The sequence below is a fragment of the Heliconius melpomene genome, chromosome 7 (genome assembly GCF_056956725.1).
Source record: "Heliconius melpomene rosina isolate 202511_hmr_F chromosome 7, ASM5695672v1, whole genome shotgun sequence".
Taxonomy (NCBI): Eukaryota; Metazoa; Arthropoda; class Insecta; order Lepidoptera; family Nymphalidae; genus Heliconius; species Heliconius melpomene.
Genome location: NC_140395.1, coordinates 8,394,700 through 8,417,687, shown reverse-complemented (window position 1 = coordinate 8,417,687; position 22,988 = coordinate 8,394,700). Strand labels below are relative to the sequence as shown.

The 22,988-nt window shown below is 30.3% G+C and overlaps 1 protein-coding gene across 3 annotated transcripts; it reads right to left on the bottom strand.

Moving 5' to 3' along the window:
* Window positions 1–69: 69 nt before the first annotated feature.
* Window positions 70–22,897, bottom strand: Gbs-76A (Glycogen binding subunit 76A). 3 transcript variants are annotated; one of them, XM_085187965.1, is made up of 2 exons: window positions 22,712–22,897; window positions 70–2,736 (listed from the first exon to the last, which is right to left on the bottom strand). In XM_085187965.1, exon 2 carries the CDS (start codon window positions 2,728–2,730, stop codon window positions 1,099–1,101), a length of 1,632 nt encoding a protein of 543 aa, XP_085044091.1. In that variant the 5' UTR covers window positions 2,731–2,736; window positions 22,712–22,897; the 3' UTR covers window positions 70–1,098. The 3 variants fall into 3 exon arrangements, with proteins under 3 accessions (XP_085044091.1, XP_085044090.1, XP_085044089.1); XM_085187964.1 differs by lacking the exon at window positions 22,712–22,897 and adding an exon at window positions 17,885–18,029; XM_085187963.1 differs by lacking the exon at window positions 22,712–22,897 and adding an exon at window positions 9,963–10,330.
* Window positions 22,898–22,988: the final 91 nt, after the last annotated feature.

The window sequence follows — 22,988 nt, the reverse complement described above, 5'->3', positions numbered from 1 at the left end:
AAAACACTGAGGGCATTTAGTCAGTAAAATAATTACTTAAATGTCATCTTTAAGATAGAAACAACAGCATCATATTATGAACATTCGTTTATTCGTAAATTTATTGCTAAAACATTTGTCAAAAAGTACAATTACATAGACCAATAGGACAGCATCTCTGCATCGTACATTAAAAATTAATATGGCCACATTAAAAGATTTCAGGTACAGATAAAATAAAAAAAACATTGTAATAAATATTGCTCATCGCTTACTTATAAATAATAATTTAATTACATAATTCCTATTAGTCTCATTCATAAATAGAATCTCAAATATCGAAACAATTGATATAAATTCATTTGTAAAAAGTATAATTGTCATGAATTTATTAATATAAAAATATAAAATATTTTTCGAGTTCTATATTTCCACTTAAATATTTTATATATGCATTATTTCAATCTCCACTTTGGAAGCCTAACAAATAACCGACATATAGACATTATTATTTTCGTAACAATTCACAAATACAAAAATAACTTAATAAGACTACTTTCATCATAATATATATTTTATTTAATTAGTAAAATTTATTTACAAAATTCGATAATTGATGTGAATAATATCTTTATTGATCGTTATATTAAATATATTATAGTATCGTACGTTGTATTAAAATATTATTATCATTCAGAATTTATCTCTCGGTCTACATACAAGGAACTAATATGGCGACTCACGCGCCTCGCTCTCGGCACACTCCTCTCAAAACCCACTATTGCTTTTTTATTGTCCATTGGACGTTTAACTATTATAATAATAGTATTAAAAAATTATAAACATAAACGTCATCACGGCAAATGGCACTAAACGAGCTCAACTCGTATTACTCGTAATATCCTACGCCTATTCTACTCTTTTATCACAACAATATATAAGCCTCGATTTGGGACTATTCTTTCGCTAGCGAATCCTTCGTAACTGCACTGTTTTGTAGGCACAGGAATGTGTCCAGCATCCGGAGCCCCGGGAGGCGCTTTGAGGCCTGCCGGAGTGCTCGCTTACGATCGCTCTCCACTAACGCTCATCATTTACATTTCTCCTAACATTACCATTTCAATAAAATGAAGGATGCCAGTCTACAGTGGGGTGAAGCGTTACGGGAGACGGCGACGTAAATGTTGTAGCGCCGAGAGCGAGGCAATCGAAACAATAATTAGCTCCGCTATTATTATCCCAGAACTGTTGGCCTTTACACTGAAATCGGACAGCCAGCTCCAACCTCTGTCCCGATGAGATACAAGGTGCGTAGAGTAGGAATTGAAATCGATCTGCAAAGCCGTCGCATGAACCTTGAACATAATTGGCCTGTAAATCTGTGTACGTCTTCCAACGGTTCATCGTGTAGCGTATGTGTACCGTCTTATGGAAATCTAAGTTTCGTACGCGAACAGAGCCACTTATAGTGACGTGAACGCCGTCACAAACACGTGAACTTTCTAAACAAACATTTTGTTTTGCCAATTTTTCCGTGAAGTCTTGCGGAACTTGGAATAGGGGAACTAGTGTTAAAGCACCAAAACGAGGTGTGGGCCTTGCAGGAGGTGAACTCTGAACGTCACAACCGGTGAGATCATCATATGCTGATTTCGGAATAACGGGTATCTCATCCATAAAAGTTTTTACATCAGCTAGATCGAGGCCTAAAACATCCGCAAAACGAACTATTTTTTTACGACCAGGAGTTCCAGGAGGTGTTTTGCCCGTTTTTAAGGATGAGCATCGTCGTACTCGCTGCGGTTTATCATCTTCTAGGTCATCATCTGTTTTGCAGTCAACTTTTAACAGAGAAGGATCGATTTCAGGTGTTGGCGACAACTCTTTTTCAATGACAATTTCACTAGTTACTATTTCTGCTAATCCGTTATCTATTACTATGGTTTCGTCCAAATTGTTTTCTTTGCTTTCATTACCACTTACCGTTAATATTTCTTCTACACCATCTAAACTTTCACAATCATTAATTGACAACTTCTCCACTGAGTTTGTGATATGATTTTTGGAATTATTCTCATCAAGAATTATTTCATCAATAGCGTCAGAGGGGTCGCTTTTTGCCGATTCAAATTCCGAGTCACTGTCTAACGTAGATGTCTGGAGTTGTAAATTAAATCGATCTTGATCTATAACAGAAACGGGATAAGCAGCACAATCAATTTCATCGTAGCTGTTTTGTCGAGCGCAACCCTCAAAAGTAATAGCTGAATACAAAGGCTTGTCAACGTGACCATTTTCTCTAGGTGTAGGTTGTGTTTTAACAGGTGACTCTGTATAAAATGCCGTAGAAAATTTAAATCCATTTTTTCCATTATCAGGTTGCTTCAGTAACAATTTACAATGGTCTTTGTGTTCTGTATTAGATTGAACATCATAAAAAGGCAGTTCTTCTTCTTTTTGTTTATCCGGATAAGATGGCTCATAATTTTCAACTGGACTGGACGGACTCTCACACTCTAATTCAAAATCATAAAATGTGTCAAGGTCTTGTTGAGGTTGGGTAGAACTTGAAGGTCGATGTGTATTATTTTCACGCGTGAGCCAGGTATTTTCACATTGATCGTCTTGTGCGGTGCCCAGGCTTTTGAGACGCGAGTGCAAATCCCGGGCAAATGCGGCGGCGCGGCCGCGGCACGACATAGGCAACAACGTCGTAAGGCCGCACTGGGATGCTGCGCGATCTCCACTCATCTGCGTCTGAAATTGTAATCATACAAATAATTACTTTATTGTTGATTGCAATTTAATAGATATAAATAAATGCCTATACTTAGTTTTCTTAGCGTAAGAAATTTATTGGTAATAAATACTAGTACAATTGAACGCAAACGTTTTCTATATTATGCATCTTTGTGGTATAAATTATTATAAACAATTCATTCGCGAGTCGTGACTATCATGAAAAGTGAATGTCAAGTGTGAACGACATCGATAAGACAATTTGTACTGGGTACTATGAATAGCGGCACACATTAATTTCTACTTACCTATTTTAAAAATGGAATGTAAAAAAATTCAGACCATAATATAGGTAATGTGCCTATGAAAAGAGAAAACAAACCTTATAGATTAAACATAATTTAATCAGATAAAATAATTATATTGATTTTTATAGTTTATCCTGTAACCGTGTGCCACTGGCCTAATAAATTTTAATTTAATTATTACAGTAACTTATTTAATTTACTTAGATTAATAAGTTGCTTATAATTTAATTAAGAATCCATTGTCATCAATCAATAGATACCTACATACATATAATTATTACGTCGAAACAACGTCTTCCTAAACAAGTGTTACGTAAGATTTCTTTTTAAAATTATGTCTCAATTGGTTCATTTAGTAATATGTTACACTCGTATGGGTAACATTGCAAAATTGGTCTCAATTGGGCTGAATACGCGTTTGTTTTAAGAGTTCTGGTTTGCCAGAATTTTAAAGGGGAAAATTGAAAGATTATGTTTGTTCCACCAGTGCATTTAAATTAAACATAAATAGCTCCTTGTAATGCAATGACGAGAGCCGCCCACGGCGCACGTCACATGATAGTAGCTCATGCCAAAAGAAATACGCGACGCCAGGGGGCGGATCTAAAATAGTCTTTATACAGATGTCGATTTTATTACGGTTTCCTGCGGATATAGATTGAAAATTCTAGGAATATTTCACATGCTATGGTTATCCATTTATTTTATCCTATCTATAAAGATAGGATATTTAAATATATGTTTTTCGAGACTTTTGATTTTACAAAAACAAAACAGTATTGTGCTTTATCCTGCATACAGCAGGGTAAACAGAAGGAACCTTGTGTTAAGACACTCCGTTCTTCCGCCCGTTTCCGTTTTCTCCGTACTTCAAAAGAAAACCACAAAACACTTATAAGATCACTCTGCTGTCTGTCTGTCTGCCAACTGTCTGTCTATCAAGATAATTTTTCTTAAATTTAAGTGAAACTAAAATATCTAATATAAAAGTCGATATCTAATATTAAAGTCGACGGTCTCTTGGTGTACGGAAAAAGATATAACCTTCTTATTCAACAGATATGAGCGTTTATGAATATATTTTTTTGTAGAAAACGATTGCATATACGTTCAAACTTAAGCTTGTCAACTTTTACAAGTCATGTTCCCTTTGACCTAACATTATGAAATAGGTACGGAACACTCGGTGGGCGGATGCAACTCGCACTTGATCGGTCTTTTATATCAACCGATAAGAACGATTTATCTATCATAATAACTACATTAACAAGTGGTAGACGTGATTGAGGTAGGTCAAGCATAAAATAATTGAACTTATTAAGAACGACACACATCTACTCGTATATATCTTCAATTACTTTTATATAATCACAGTTACGAAGTCTCGAAATTTAGAAGCAAGTAATGTAATATCATAAAATAATAAAAATTATATGATAAAAGGCTCGTTTAAAATCAACGTCCATCTAAAGAAAGTGAAGATTTACAATGTGTAAGTTTATTTCAGTAGTCAAAACCAAACATTGTCTAACTTCTTTTAACTTAAGTACTCTCTTGTTGTTATAGACTTTTTTATATTATATTTTTACATAATTTAATAATATTTAAACACACCAAGAAAAAGCAGTTTTAAGTATTCGGTAGTTCAATAGCTTATTAGCTCGGAGACTATGTTGATTTTTAAATACATTTGATAGCATATGGAAAGAAATGAAATAAAGTTAAAAAAATAATGTGTAATATTTTTAACATTTTAGTCGATAACGACCATTACACGAAGTTCGAAAAGATACAAAGGTATACATGCATTCAATGTAAAACTCAGTTAAAACTCATTTAAAATACAAGTATAACATTGAATGAAAATATATTATTTTATCTTTAGTACCTATACTTTGTATTGAATTACGAGTATCTACTAATTCATAAGTTTTTACAAAAAAAAACTATTTGCTTATAGGTTCAAATTCTACAGTAGAATTCTAAACTCCTAATTTTAAGTAAACGGCTTTTTCTTAAAATATTATCAACAAAGTTGCATGTGTACTAATATTAAAGGACAATGGTCTGCTATGACGTATCATTTATACAATTAGATAAAACATAGATTGTAAACATTAGAAACTAGTATTATAGAGGCTCAATGAAGAATGTTGATAAAACGGTCATCGAACTCCATGATAAGACAATTGCGAATTACAGTACTGAGTGCTGATATTGACAAATTTATAGCCTCAAGCTCAGTAAGTTGCCAATAAGTGTGATTTAAAAGGAGTAATAAGAAGCCTGTGTACCTAACATATAAAACTACTGAAATATTTAAATATTTTCAAGTTAGTGGATTTAGATATAATTTCAATTATAATATTTAGGGGTATTTCAATGACATACAATTGTCAAAATGATTTTAAAATGTTAATTTAACAAATTTATAACCCAAAATAAGTTTATATTGAAGGAACAGTCTGTCCCTGCTTGTATAACATATAAGTTACAATTTCCTATTGAGATTAATAGATTAATAGTGGTTAGACAAGAGGAACATAACAATTTATATGGTCCGATACAATGTAGCAATTGTATATTAAGAAAGAGGAAGGTATATTCAGATTTCAGATGTCATTGCCAAGCACGTGGCAATTGGTTATTTTAGTTTCCATGAAATATGTCTGGATGCGTCTCTGTAGTATTTTAAAACGAAAAAAAATCTATTGAAACAATCACTTATATAAAAAATACGAAAAGAAAATATTTTAAAGATAACCAAAAGTCTTGTAAGCTGTAGGTATTTTTTATCATAATATATTTATCAATTATATTAGTCAGAAAATATATTAGCAAAGTTTTATGACATATGAATAACAAAAAAATGACGTTATCGATTACATGGAAAGTGATAGACAATGATATAAGTTTTGTTGAGTAAGCTATTTTAAGAAAAAACTATTGCTCAGATACTTGAATGCTGAAGAGCATATTATATATGAAATGTTCATATCATTTATTTTTCATGCATCTCCCGCATTTAGAGGGATAAGACAATGCAGAGAGAGTAAATCGAGAGTAACACTCTAATGTCTACTTTTATTAATTTAATAATTAGTGGCGTAAATCATCTATGATCTTTTTCTTCGTGGTTGTTGGAGTTAAGTCTTTAAAGACCCTTTTAGTGCGTCAAAAGTGCTGCATTTTATTGTGGAAAAAAGTATACATAAGTACTACTTCAAACAATTTTCAATATTATAAATATAGCATTTCTTCAGAATGCGGATTGGGATTTGAATCTAGACCGTCAGACAATATACCAGTTGCTTCACGAATCACGATAGCATCACAATGTCCAAATGTCATTCTTACTGGTGCATAGTATTGAAAAGTACAATAGAATTACAATTTTGATATTTTAAGTAATTAGTCCACGTTATTCACATTAATATAGACATTTACATTTTCCATTTTTAAGGTCATAATTTATCGTAATCAATTCCTAAATAGAAATAGACGCCTCTAAGCATAGATATGGCCCTTGGCATTGTATTCATATGTAATGGAATTACCTACACTGGCTGAACGAGTATGACCGCTGCGTGCCCTCTGCTATCGATGCGCACATTTTAAAATTTTAATGTTAAAGATACTTTATTGAAAATTATATTTTTTTTCTAAAGAATTAATGTAGTAAAACAAAGCGCAACGTTAAAATCCACATCAATGTCAATGTCTCAAAATTCCTGATAAAGTGGAGAGCGTAGTGTCTCTACAGTAGGTTTGTCTCTACCTAATTCCTAGCCAATAGCTTATGTGAAAGATTACCGACGATAAAAAAAAAGTATTATATACTAACTTTATGATTTATTTATTCCATTAATTTATTTTCGGAACAATTTAATTTGACATGACATGTGTGTGACGTAAGTAAGTATGCACCACTCTGATTTTGTTTTTCCAAGTGTTTTATTTATTTACCAAACGAGTGCTATTTTACATGTTTTCCTTTAAATGTCCATAAGAAACAATTTAACTTTGAGTATTATATTTCTGACCTTGTCTTATCATGATGCACTCATTTCCCTGGTATTCATTTTATTTATTAACTTAAAACACAAAAGAACGTAAATAACTGTAATGAAACTCTTAATCTCACGAAGATGACAACTCCTTATAGCTGTTCAGACGTATATCTTAAAATAATGAAGTCTCGAAATAAGGAATTATATACAAAGTAGAACATTTATATAGTAGTTCATTAGTACTATTTACTATTAGATATTAGTCGTTCGACTTATTATAGATCAGTAGAAATTGTAATCGACTCATGGTACTGGTTAAAGAAAATTAATGCGCTTTCTAGAGGATAGCTCGAGCTAACTTTTTACAGTTTCTCAAAATATTTAAATAAATAAAAAAACATAATTAATTCGGGTTTCAGTATAGTGATTTAAGTAAAGAAATTATTTTGATTTATTTAGTTATATTATATATTAGTAGTATTATTATAAATTAGTTTATCTGTAGTGAAGTGTTTCTTAGAAAGAAACACTTCACTATTATATATTATTTTATTTTGTTTATTGGTTGATTGATTGATTGATATTGTACATATATTACATTGTCTTATAATTGTAATAAATATTTTTTTTATATATATCTCGCACAGTACAGTAGGCAAGAATAGTTCAGTGCCACTTACTGCCAGTAGCTATCTATTCGTTATTTTGAAATACCTTAAAAAAAAGAGAAAATGTTTACGGAGTGCCTTAACACTAGATTCCCTCCCTCCCTTGCCTACCCTGCTGTGTGCGGGATACAGCGTGAAGCTGATTTAATTTATAATTCTGGGTTCGCTGTCATGCAGCCTGCTAGTTAATACTATCATAAAATTTTGCTTTATGTAAAACCAAACAAAATCTATTTTTGTTCTTTACTTTATGTCCTATTTCCGAGACGAATTACGTCAATTAGACATGGCTAGAAGCAATATGTTCTAACATTTCTCATTCATCTGTAAAGGCATATCTCTATACGTAGGTATAGGTATTTAAAAAATATGTTTATATGACTCTCTTGCAATAACTTTTAGACATAATAAATAAATAAAAAAAACTACTCGCTTATTGGTACAATTTAGGTGACAGCATAAATTTCTATTTATTATAACATGATTTAGCCGATGCTAGTTTCTTTGATATGTTTTGAATATTTTTTAATTTCTGTAATCTTTTATCAATACGTAAATCGTAAGTAAAAGAAAATGCTTTATTTAGAACCTGGTCGTCGTCTAGCTATGTTAGCTCGTCTGCTGCCGTTTGTGATAAGAAATTGGACCGTTTTTATCTCATGACACGTGAATGGTAGCTTCCTTTCGTTCTCAGCACTATTGTTTACCATTGATAGGCCTGGCGTATAAATATTCATAAAGTATATTTTAATTTTAAGCGTAAAATTAGCTTATATTTTTTTTATATATTTTAAATTATATTTATTTTCATTTATTTATTAAACGAAATTTAATATTATAATTGTTAATTATTTTCATTAAATTAAATGAAAATAAGTAATTTTTCCGAGTGGGCATAGAATCGTAGCGTTCACAGTGTGAAGTTTTGCCGCTGCGCCTCGACGGCCTCATATAAATGCATACTATTATGAATATTGTTTAAATATAATTAAGAACAATTATATCTATTTAAAATATTTGTTACAAAAAACATTAAAATCGTCACCACCTATGTTTATTATAATTATATTTTACAATTTAAAATAAGACTGTAATTTGGAAAATTAAATTTAATTTCCATAATTAGGTATGTCTAAATAATATTGAAAAAACCTTTTCAGATTTCTTATTCAAGAAATAGACTTATAATAAGTAAATGTATATAAAAAATGGCGTCCCTATAATGGCCTATACTATTAATTTGCATACCTACTTCAAAAAAAAGGATCATGAGATTAAAGCAATTTCGTTTGACGTACTAGTAATTTTATGTTTATAGTCATCTCGTTTGAGACCAGCCTGACCACATCCCCCGAGATGCAGAACATTCATCAATGTAATTACACATGTACTCGTTGGTACTAGCATCTTAAGCAAGATTCACCAGCTTGAAGTTACTTACAAGGGTGTACATACTCATAAAAGTGATAAAAATACATACATGGGAAAGAATATTGCATATTTAATTGAAATCAACAAAAAATAAGTTCTGTATATTTAAATATTATAAGCAAAGAAAGAAATTTAATATAAAAAAGTTGTTATCCTAGACAGAATGTATGTAAAAAAAACTAGTAAGAATTCAGATAGCTTTTAGACACCTAATCTTAGGTTAACAAGTATTAATATTTATATGTGAATACAAAATATATATTTATTTTTGGTGAAAATTGTAATTAGTTCTCACGTGAGATAACTTTAACCTTCGCTTCCTTCAGATGACTATTGTAGACATTGTCTTATACAACATATAGAAGTAATTTCTAGTATATCGCATTGTTTTTTTTGCCATAGAAAAATATTTATATTATTAGCTTATTCTAAGCTTATAATAATATTATTAGCTTATTCTTATTATTAAAATCTTTAAAAAAGATAAAATTGATGGCAAAGACTAGTATATGAGTGTATTTCTTTCCTAAGTTTTTATTCAAATAAACCACGTAACAGGTATCTAATACAGTAATAATGACAATAATCTACTATTCATATTGATGTTAATTTTTAACGTATAGAATTTATTTATATTTGTTATAATACATATTGATACTGAGTTAATGAAACAAATATATAAAATAAAACCTTTCTGTATGTCTTAAAGATTAAATTTAGACGGGTAGAGGTTTGTTTCATAGTTGTTAAGTTAAAAAAGGAATTTCTTTCTATTCTTCGTATTCTATCTAACTATATTTAGTTAATATCTTTCTATTAATTTTTACCTTTTTAATTAAAACCGGCATTTGATGTTCCAAAGACATTTTCAGATCTGGAGAGCTCATAGACTCCGTTACACAAGACCAGCGTGTGCACTAAAAGTCCCCCACTTCACCACAACAAGGTCTATATTAGGTTCATTTATTGACACATTACATATAATTAACGATGCCACCTAAGATAACTAAATATCACTTTGAGTTCACGTGGTTTAAACAAGCGCGTGTTCTAATTTAAACTTATTAGATTTTAAAAATTAATTTGTATGACATAACACCTATATATATGCGGGTAGATGTTAAATTAGTAATATTAAATCGCAACGCGTCCACCCGGCCCCGGCGCGTGATGCGAATGAGTGGAGACGGTGCCCGGCGCCTGATTTGTTGCGCCCGCGCATCACTAAACACCAATTCTAGACATCTAATCAACTTTAATGTCCACCTCGTTTACTTTTGTTTATATTATATTAATTATGTCAGCGGTAGATAATCCGACGATCCCGTCGATACGTATAATAGTTTATTGACAAGGGTATTGTTGAGTCTAAATACGTGTATTACTCACGTTAACACCTCGTGATTTTCACGCGTCGTCGCGTGATACCAAAGTGCCCGCAAAGTTCTCACCATGGACTTGGAAGCCAGTTTACTTATGTATTGACATTTCAAAATCATGTTTTCTTGTAGAAATTATCTATATTTCTACAAGAAAATGAAATTAAACGGTATCTAGTAAAAGATGGGGCTTTATGGGGTGTTTTTGTCCCAAAATATCATTTAATTTTATTTTGAAATTTCAATTTGCATTGAATATATATTTGTTTTAAATGTAAGAAAATTATATTAAACTTTAATAAGTTATTAAGTGACAACTGTGCCAAAAATACCGATATCCCTAATATTATTTATTATCGTCTAAATATTTTTCTTTATCAACGCTTTACTCTAGGTTTAAGTTATCATTGCGTTATTTGCTATTTACTTTCATCGATCATAAATTTCATTATCACAATGTAAAGAAAGCAAGTACTCTATCTATTTAACTCATATTTTTTATTGAATTCAATAATAAACTATTTTAAAATACTTCAGACTTGTGATATTGCATATGGAACTATTTAATATAAAATTAATACAAATTAAAATAATATGTAATAACGGTATAGTTCTTATTTCATTTATTATAATTTTAATTTATTATATTTACTGAATAAGTTTTTTTCATTTTACTAGTGGGTGTATAACGAGTAGATTTTATAAAAAAAATAATTTTAAATACAAATGGATCCGTATAAGATTTAGAAGTATCATCTGGTCAATCAGGATATAAAATAATAATTAACTTTGAGACTTTCTAATAAGTCTCGGTAAAACCCATTCCGGGTTAATATGATAATTATATAATAGATTAATTTGTTCTAATTAATTAAGCAAATAGAGCACTCACTAGCTATTACTGATTAATTTGGTTACTGTTAATATGAGAAGATGACTATTACTATAACAGTTCACCTTAGAATAAAACATGTCAATAGAATTAGTAAATAATTATTTTTTTTTAGCATAGAATAGCAGGATAGGCAGAGGGAATCTAGAGTTAAGACACTCCGTTTCTCATCAGAACACTTCCATTCCCACTTTCCGCCGAATTAAGAGACTTTGCTTGTTGAGTGGCAGAACTCAACTCATTTCCCCGAGTGGGAATCAAACTCACAAAGCACGCAGCCCGACAACGTCCTTAATAAACACGTGCCTATTATACTAAGATATTTGCTATTTAAAGAACAAATATAGGCTCTATCGCGGCACAGTGGGGCATAGTTTAACTGTAAATTCGCGGGTATAGATTCAACTTTCACTCAACAGAACATTTATATTTAAAATAAACTTGTCTTACAAGCTGTGTCATACTGTTCGCGAAATTTGTGGGTTCGATCCCTAATCGAAGAAATTATTATATTTATGTTATTATATTAATTTTTCACGGCATTGAAACGGCACGGCATTTTGAAGTTATGTGTACACTACACCAGGAATAGGTGCTCTCTGTCTATTCAGGTAAACATGGTAGGTTATCATTAAGAGGAGAATGGTGGGGGATAGGAAGTTCTTCCTGTACTTCTACATTATTTCAAAATAGTTAGTATAGTTTAATATTTAAAATTACATTGCATTATAAATGTTACCAACAAAAAACGAGATTCGAAGTAATTTTGTCACAAAAAGTACAAAAGTACTCAACAAACAAAAGATTTCAATAGCTCTTACTGTTTTGCTGAAAATATAAACAAATATCGACAATAACAAGGTAATTTATAAATAACAACATATAAAGGTCATATCCAAAAATACTAAAAGATAAACTTTAATCTAATTAAGTAAAAGATAACATGTGTAAAGATTATATGAATCATATACAAGTAGATTCCTTAAGCAGCAAGTCCAATACAATTGCATCTTGAACATTCTATTGGAAAACATCACCAAAAATAGACTCCAGACACTCTGCTATCTTAAACCAGCAGGCTTATGATTGCTGCAAGTATCAAATATCTTCTTGCAAATGTTTTAAAGTTTAATAACCTATATTCCTTACAATTGTTTATATTTTTTAAATAAGCCATGAATAATTATTAATATAATAAATTATTATTAGAATTGTAATGTTTCAAATTGAGTGATTAATTATTGGTATTGGTATAAAATTACAACTGTTTTATTGAGACTTCTAGTGAAAAAATTTTAAATTGTAGGGAAAGTAGAGTAGGGAGTGTTAAAACACTACGTTCTTTTTGTTTGCAGCGGGATATGCAGATCAAAAATATGTGCAGGGTTACCATTGTTTTCATTATTACAAATCATTTTTATATTATGTTGGTAATATTAAGAATTAGTGAAGTTGTTTTAATTAAAAAATAAGTAATTAGAACAAATAAATTATGAAATAACATAAACAATGTTGTTTAAAAAATATTAGGTAATTATTTAATATCTTACTATATACAATTACAATTTTGAAGTTTACAAATAATCGATATTATTGCTTTAACTTTTCACAAAATATTGTAACCGGTAACGGTAGCCCTGTTCATAGAAGGAATGCCAGAACAGGACCGGTCGCCTGCATACATGCTCTTATAGGTACATGTATCTAGCAGGGATAGGGCAAGTCTTATAGCGTCGTTTCAAAGTTATCTAATTTACATATATATTATTATAATGTCATTAGAATCAAAAAGAGAGAACTACAATAATAACATATTACTAATATTTTAATAATACATATATTTTCATACATGATTTTAATCACAGGTAAGATCAATATTAAAAAAAAAAAAACAGCTTCACGCTCTATCCCGCACACAGCAGGGTAAGCAGAAGGAACCTAGTGTACAGACACTCCTTTTTCCATTTTCCACCGAATTCTAAAAGCATTGCATGTTGATTTTCTCCGAGTGGGGACCCACAACCAGTCGATTTTACTTTGTTCCCCTACGCCACGACCGGCCCCTGGACTGGTCAATATTGATTTAATAAATAAGACGACACAATGATCCTAATAACAAAAGGAACAACGTACGTGGTTCAATAACGTTATAAATTAAATAAATAATTCATACGTAATCGGTGACTAGCAACAGTTAGTGCATATTCACTTCAGTGTTAGTAATTTATGACAGTATTTATTACAATTTTTTTTTTAGTTTAGTCATTATTTAAATTACAATATTGATTAATTTATTTTTTATTAAAATAATAAAATTTTGCCTTACTTGATACTATGTGGCCTGAAATTTATGGGTAGAATTGTGAAATATATGGGTTGTCTTAAATGTTGACCTAAATACTAAAAAATACATAATCCAAAAACAAAAGTCTATATTTAGAACCATAAGTTTTTGTTTTGTATGGACTTTTATTTGTTTTAACTTCAATCACATATTTCGCATAATAATCTAGAAGAGCTCTCCTGCACATACAAGTGTTTACGATTACTTCGTTGTTCACATCTTTTAAGATAGAGAAAAAGAAAAAGATATAATATAGTAATTTTCTTAAATGATAATCGAACCTATGACCTTTGCGCTGTCAGACAGCTGCACAACTAAACTGCTACTGTACTTCAATAGCGTCTCCTTCATAGTTTATAATTAGTACATATTGAGCTTTGATTCTTAAAATGTTTACCATCACAGATTAAACATACCGTCGATATGGTGATAGTTCAATGTATGCTAAGGTCTAACATGTAACACGCTCAGCTATGACATCATTATGTTATCTAAATATTATGAAAGACCTACAAAACAAACATTATTTAATTATTTGGCATAAAAATTAACATTGGTTCTTCTATTCAAAATAGGGCCTGCAAAAAACTATTAAATATAAAAAGATTACCAATTGATATAAAAAATTCTCACAAGCTTAATTTAAAAGGTATTTTTAAATTTAATTTAAATATAAATGTCCATAGGTCGTCGAACCCATAACGGAGTTGTTTTCGGGGCGGGCGGCGCACGCGCAGTGACCTTCAGTGACATTAGCGAAAAATAGAAACATTTGTAGCTCAACGTAATTTATACGCTACGCGGCCGTTATTGTTTTGCCTCTTTATAACGGTAGATTTTTTAATACATTTTAAGTAATTAACGATTATAAGATAATTCTATAAAATAAAACAACATTAAGATAGACGTAAACACTTCTTTTATTAATAATATTTAAAATAGGTGTTGCACAAATATTTAAGGCAACAGAATGACTTCTATTATTCTATTTTTTATTGCGTAGGGACTCTCCGCCCACGGGAGCATGTGACGGCGCAAGGCAGCGTGACGGGCATGCAGCGTAACACGTACACCCGTACATCACACAATGGCCTAACTTGCCAGACATATAACACTAACAATAAAAAACAACTTAGACTGCAATCTATGCATGCTAGTATTTGAATAGGTATGTAGAATTTGGCACCAATGAGAGACCGATTTCTTTATATAACTCATAAATATAATTTTATAATTTTGCGCTTAAGTATATTAGGGTATACAAGAAGTTTAAAAGAATATATAATAATAACTAAATATTATTACTGACTATTTGAAATATCATATGTGAACCTTCCTATTTATTTAACCTGCACTTTACGCCTTCCGTAAAAGATCGGTGACATAGATAATTAATTATATTAAATAAATCAATTGTAATGAATTTTATAAAACCTTTTTTATTTTCGGAAGAAAACCTATTAAAAAACGAAATCAAAACAAATACTTTAAAATAAACAGCTTTCATTCAAAAAATGTTAATTTTAATTTCAATCTGAATAAAATAAGGAGTTGCCAAGAATAATACGGAGCATCGGCGCCAATATTTTCATATTTTGCACATTCCAGTAGGGGGAGGGTGGTGGGGGGACGCACTTGTTGTTGTTTACGTGATAACCTTTAGTGTCCCGTGTGTAATCATGCAACATGCACGGATAATGGATACGTATACATAAATGCAGAAATGGCTACATTAATATTTGCATACAGACAATACCCTAGCGTTAAATAAGTTGAAGTCTGAAGTCATGGTGATGCACATCCTACGTAAACTTTTGTATTAAAATGTATATGATTAAAATTGTAAAAGGGAATTTACATTTTAAACCGTCTGTTTAGTATTTTTTTTTGCATATGTCGCGATAATTATTCTAAGGTTTGCTTAACATGGAACATGTAATGCCTTTATTAAGAACAATTTGATGATTGCCTTCATTAATGCAAAGAAAAAGTTGACTCTTGTGATACCATTTTAGGTGTTTAAACTTCATGCAGCCACCTCAATGTAAGATTAAATATACTATATCACTACAGACCCTTTTAGGGTTCCGTACCTCAAAAGGTACGGAACCTTAAAAAGGGTTTGTTGTGCGTCTGTTAAGATCATTTATCTCGAGATTACGTGGAGGTATCAAGCTGAAATCAATACCAAATATTCAGGTTTGTCGTCCCCAGAAGCTCAGAAGAAGTCAAGCTTATAAAGTCAATGCAATCAATAGATACGAGCATTCATGCACATATTAATAACATTATTATTTATATACACATCATAAGAAAAAAATATCTTTATATTATTACTATATTTTATTAATTTTTCTTGTTATGTTTATATTAATATTTATTTTGGGGTTTATATACATACATGTAATTGCTGCACATAGCTGCTAAATTAAATATTATGTAGGTCCCTTCTCTATCTATCGTATTTAAATAAATTATAGCGTAAATTTTAACAATAAATATATTTTATTATTATAAAATTAATAGATAATAAATAAACCAGCTTCAAGCTCTATCCCGCACCTAGCAGAGAACCTAGTGTTAAGACACTCCGTTCTCCATTTTCCGCCGAATTCTGGAGACATTGCGTGTTGAGTGGAGGGACAGTGACACTTTGTGCCCCTGCGCTATGACTGGCCTCAACCTTTTTTATTTACTTTAATAAATAATAAATTTATCATAAAAAAGTACACTAGTATGTACCTACTCAAGTTTAGTTTAACAGGCCTTGATGAAAATAATATGTGATAACCTCATATGTATAATATTTTCACTATTATCGTAGTATACAAAATAATAAACTAAACTTTAATCTCATAGGATTTATAAGGTCAGGTCAGCGCATGACTCTGATATGGCTAACGTGTAAATAACTTAACATAAATTTAATTATTTAGACTTTATTCTTTACTTGAAGTCGTCGTTGCGCGAAGGTTGAAGTCGTCGTTGGCACAAGGGTGTGACGTTAAACGATGGTTATGGGTTTGATCCCCACTCGGGGGAACGAATTATTATTTATTAATATTTTCATTTCTTCGCGCTGACATCAAGGCAAAATCCCAGGGTTGAATTCCTCCACTCAATACCCAATGTCTCGAAAATTCGGCGGAAATTGAGGAACAGAGTATCTTAACACTAAATTTTCTCTGCCTACTCTGCTATGTGCGCGATATAGCGTGAAGCTGTGTATATTCTTTACTTAATTAACAATGAGTTCAGACTTTACAAGAAATCTTATACATATATTTTACGATTACGTACATGGAATACCCCGCACATAGCAGGGTAGGCCGAGGTAACCTGTAAACCTAGTGTTAAGACTTAAGACAACAAAAGATAAATAAATAATAAATAAACGATGGCAAAATAATATTTAAATTAAATCTAGTAAAACGGAAAGATCTATAAACTACATGCACTTTAGAGCTATTTATTGCTTATATAATCCATATTATATAAGTAATAAATAACTTTACATCATTATCAATAAGGAAAAATACCTAACACTTTCTATTAATTACAAGAACAGCCCATCTTCTACTGTCAATCGCGCAATGTACACGTGACATTGATAATAGTTATATTTGTGTATAAAATAGCGATTAAATGAAAGACCATGTTTGCTCCCAACACTTCAATAATGTAAATATTTTTACTAGATATATAACCCACATTCTTGTTATAATCAATTCGTGTTAATATATGAAGTTCGAGATCCGATTTTATTATTTAATATTAAGAAGTCAGACTTTCATTTTATTACGCTTTTATTAAAATAAGAAGAATGTGATAAAAAAATGCTATGAAATTGGATTTTATCAATGAAATTTCTCTCTAGAGAAGTGGAGAACACCGATTTTGAATTAAGTAATTTAATATATATCAAATTTTTACATAAATATTTAAATTTTGTTTCATCTACATCCTTACTTTATTGTGGAAATTAATTAAAATATTATATAACTATCCCTAATTCCATTTTATCCCTACAAAAATTAATAATACGAATAACACTTGCATATCCAGTATATTTATTTTTGAAGTAAATATTAAAAATAAAAATTAAAAATAATAAAAAACAATAAAGTAGCTTACCCGTAAATTCATTTCATATCAAACACTTGTGTGCACAATACCACTAGTTTATTAAACAATGCAATAAAAAAATTTAAGAGAGATTTTCCGCTTAAGCAAGTGGGAGTGCGTGTGAGACGATCGCATAAAGATGACTGGCTGTCTAAGTCCTACGTCCCTTACAGACAATCTACATATAGGTACCATATAAATATATATACAGGAAGAATGCATTTGAAATTGGTTGGGAAATTACTAGATTGTTTTTATTATTTAATATTTAAAACTGTCACAAATTGCATTTCTCTTATCTATTTATTAATGGAGAAATATAAATGTATAACAAAGCTTTGTTATATCAATGTTACAAAAACCTGTAAGATAAGCGCCCTACTTAATTGATTTGCAAATAATATTTATATCATTTGATATCATATTTCTATATAAGACTTTTATACTTACAGTATTCACGCTTTTCCTACATTCGATCAAGAAAAAGATCTCTTTATTCGCTTTTTTAGAACTAACAAGTGCTAAATTGATTTACTATTCATTTGTATAATATGTATAAATATTTTATAATTAAAATATTTGCTTAGACATCTATGTACTTGTACTTGTTAAGAAACACAAGAAAAGTTAAATAAATTTTGCACATTTTTGTATTGTTTTAATATATCATAGAAAATACAAAACAGATTGCTCTCAAGTGACTTTTATCAATTTATCTTAATATAGGGTATTTAGGCATGTTTTTTTTTTAGTCCGAAATCTAAATGTCTATATTTAGAAGGTTGTGATGCTTTTATTTAGATACGAATTGCGATTTACATGTATGTACGTAAATAAACGAAGCACTTACAATAACAATTATTGTGTAATATTTTTTTATATTATTTATATAAGTTAAGTAATTAACCCCATTTCTTTTATACATACGTACGACACATGAGTGAAATATGACTAAATGCATCAATAAAAAGAAATATTGAAATAATTATAATAATATACATTTATCTGGTAGGAAAGCGAACCAATGCTTTCTCCTTATCTTTTGCGGTCAACGATTTAGTATGGAAAAGTACCAGAAATGTCGCTTTTATTAAACATTGTCACTATAATTAGCGTTGCAGTGCGCGTGCGCAGTGGGCGGGCGGATTGGAGAATTGGCTCTACTAATAAAAATATATAATTACCTGCCACGTCACTACGTAAAATTGCATTGTATTATATCGCTAATATTTCGCTAATATGATACATTTTAATATAGTTTTTCTATTTGTTGTTTTGTTCCGCATTCTGTCCACCTAGAGACGACCGGAAGACCATAAATATTTTAAATATAAGCTATTTATCTTGGGCAGTGTATGGCTCGATCCCGAACAAACTAAATTGACGATGTAGATAATGAAGCCCTACAGAAAAAATCTTTTTAATTTATACATAAATTTTAATCAATATTACAAGTAGGTATTATTTAAAATATTCTTAAGCATTTTCTTTACTTTGGTGATATTCGCTAAAAGTCACACTTTTAACACTATTTGCATACGTGACCAGACGAGCTTTATTGACAATCAAGAAAATATACAACATAAGTACCTTTAAATAAAAGCTGAGTTAAATATATATATGGTAAATAAAATATAATAAATAAACCAAACACAAATGTGACTAAATTGACGACGTAGGATTATGGTTAACCACAAGTCTCGGATTTAATGTAAAGTATCCATAGGATTGCCGATATCTATGTATAGATGTGTATAAAATTCAAAAGTATGTAATTGGAAATTATTATAATGCTAGTGTTCATGCACATATTTATCAACATTAATTAAAAAAAATATGGCCTGCTCTTTAGGGGTTGAAAGTTTGTATGAAACTTCGTTACTACAAATGCAAAGAGTCTCAAATTTTGCATGGACGTCACTTATAGGACGTAGGTACTCATGGAGACAAATTAATAATAACGTAGTTCACTCAGGCGAAGTCGCGGGCGGGCCGCTAGTAATAATATAAATACTTCGATATGTTATAATGCACCATCATTTATATAAAAAACTATCAAATAACTCCAAAAAACTGATCAAAATTGCTTTTACATAACGTTGATCGATGACACATTTGATATGTTGTATTATCAAAACTATTTAATTTTGTTATTAGCACCAGCATGCAATGAAAATATTGACGCAAATGTTAATAACGTCTTTTGTATAGGTATGTACTAATGAAATATTCAGTATTTATACCTATATAGATACACTAACAAATTATTAAATTAAATGTCTCAAAAATTAAAAAATATATATTTTTTTCAAAATATTTTATTTAATTTACCTAATATGTTACTGATTAAGTACATGTTTTTTTTTTCTTCCTGACCTTTGAGGTTTCATTTGTACTATAATTTACAAAGGTCCTAATTATATTAATTATTAAGAAGTGTCATGATAATCAATAAAAAGTAAAAGAAGAATATTTTAGAGTTCCGTACCTCTAAAGAAAAAACGGAAAAAATATTTGATAAACTCAAACTTAACTTAACTTAACGCAAGCCTTTGGTGCCGTACTAAGTGGTGTTTACACAAGAAAAATATATATTGACTGCACGACAGAGGCAATGAACTTTTTCATTCTGTATTTAAAAATATGAAAGCTTAATTATGTAAAACATATAGTAAATAAATTTTATCCTAAATTACTCAAAATTATTAAAATACATATATACAATCGAAAAATATACATAAATAATTCCTATTTTAGTATTCATTCACGTAATTATAAATTATCATAAAAAAATTAATGTCCTAGCAAGGATTAGTACATATATATGTGCGTAAATTCTTATAGAATTAATTACCTTTTCTTAATATGACCTTTCTTAATATGATATTCATTAATGATAGCAAGCCAGGCCCCCATTTCGAGTATATTCTAACATATTTAGACAGGTAATAGCTTATCGTATGTCTTAATCAGGTGACATGTATTTGGCAAACAAACATGCGTCGCAATGCCAAAGAGAAAAGTCATCTTAAGTTATTTAGAGATAAGAAAGTATGCGCACTGAGCATTTCATAATTTATATAAGCTCCCTAAAAAAAAAAAACATATCAGCTTCTAACATCAGCCAGTCGTGGCGTAGGGGCACAAAGTGTCTATAAACGCGACAGCCTGTGGGTTTGATTCCCACTCGAGGAAATGATATGCAATATTGAATATTTTTATATTTTCTTCACTCTGGCTTAACACGCTATGTCTCCAGAATTCGGCTTAAAATGAAGAACGGAGTGTCTTAACACTAGGTTCCCTCTGCCTAACCTACTGTGTGCGGGATACAGCGTGACGCTAAAAAAAACAAAATAAATCACAATACATGCAATGGACCAGACATTAAACAGTTGTTTTCAATTGAAATTCTTTTTTTGCATACTGTATATCGTTTTATAAGTTTACATTACATAATAAATTTCACTTAAGGTCATTGAGAAAAAATTAAGTAGATGATTTATGTAGTTGCTGTCAATAAATGTTGCAAAGGAATAAATTTATGTGTATTTGATTTAAACTTACTGTGATGAGTAGAATTTGGCATGTCGAATAAGGTAAATTTAAACTAAATTATTCAATTGTTTTAATTTAAAGCTTCCCATTTACATATTATATTCAAAATAAAAGATTTCCTAAGATAGTAATAGAGGTTTTACTTTTATATCTTGTTTTGAATCAAAAAATTATAATTGTAATTTCGATATTCAATCAGTCAGAATACAAGTAGCTATTTATATATTTTTATTTATATTAGTCGTAAGCAATTTAGGAAATTTAACCTTTACATAATCATTCAAATTATACTCAATGAGTGTAGGGCAGAAAGAATTTTTAAAACAACTTCGTCGTTTATCGTCCTTAAACACTACGAATTCTAAACTCTTATTTAAAATAATTAAAAAAATATCTAAAATTCATTTTTAAATATTTCTCCAACTTTATTTTACTTGAAGTACATAGTTCAACGATTTTTACTTAATCATCAAAATCGGTTAACCCGTTCTGTATTTACAACCTACATAGGCAAAAACAAACAATCATAGGAAATGTTTTTTTTATTTATTAATATGTAATAACATTTAATATATTAAAAAAATATATATAATAAGCTAAGAAAATGTTTTACAATTAATTATACTATATAGTACACTGAACTAAAGACATTAACATTCATAATAACGGGTTCTCCAGCGATCCAGGATATGTGATTGTAATTTATGATCCCAAGAGGTCAACCTATCTATACTTTCATATACATGCAATGCACAGCAATATGACCATGGTTTACTAACCGGGACATTGTTGGGGTAATCGTATTTAATTGAAGGTTTACCGACTACAATTTAATAAGATTTGTCGTTGAGTTCCGCCACTCAACACGTAATGCCTCCAGAATTCGGCGGAAAGTGGGGACCAGATGTGTCTTAATGGGAACAGAGATCCTACCACTAGGTTTCCATGTACTCTCTGCCTACCCTGCTATGTGCTGGATACACCATGAAGCTTAAAATAAAAAAAGATTTGAAAACGCGTAGTAAATATGAACATATCCAACGAGCTAACGAAGTTTACAACGAAAAGCTTGTAAGAAAGAAAGCTTTATCTTACAAGTTACAACTTACAAGGGCATTGACTTCAGGTTAGAGGTCAAGGTCATATTCATTCATTTTTTAAGTGTGTTAAAATACACTTTTACTGTTTATATAATATTTTACTGATTTATATTTTTAGAAATGAATTGTTTATAACAAAAAAGCATTTAACAATTTGTAAATAACAAAATAGACATACCTTTGTCACGTTAAGCGGCAATGATCAGCAATCAAATGATAACACATCACTTCACCTCAACTTAAATTTACAACACAAATAAATTAATAATACTATTTGAAAGGAATACGAAAAGTATATTTATTTACATCTGGGAAGATTCGGCACGAGCCGTCGACTGGCGGTAAGGACGCCGGAAGGTCGCGTGCATCTACGCGCATGCGTCGTGGACTCCATCATCGTCTCTGCCAAACGTATCACCTTCAGACCAGTGTCAGTCATTCTTATAATGATCATG

Bases quoted from the DNA above. Each gene is read 5' to 3' on its own strand.
- Gbs-76A (XM_085187963.1), bottom strand. From the start codon at position 10,022: ATGAGCTCTCCAGATCTGAAAATGTCTTTGGAACATCAAATGCCGGTT. The intron at 2,737-9,962 runs GTAAAAATTAAT...TTACAATTTCAG, and splicing joins TGCCGGTTTTAATTAAAAAG to ACGCAGATGAGTGGAGATCG.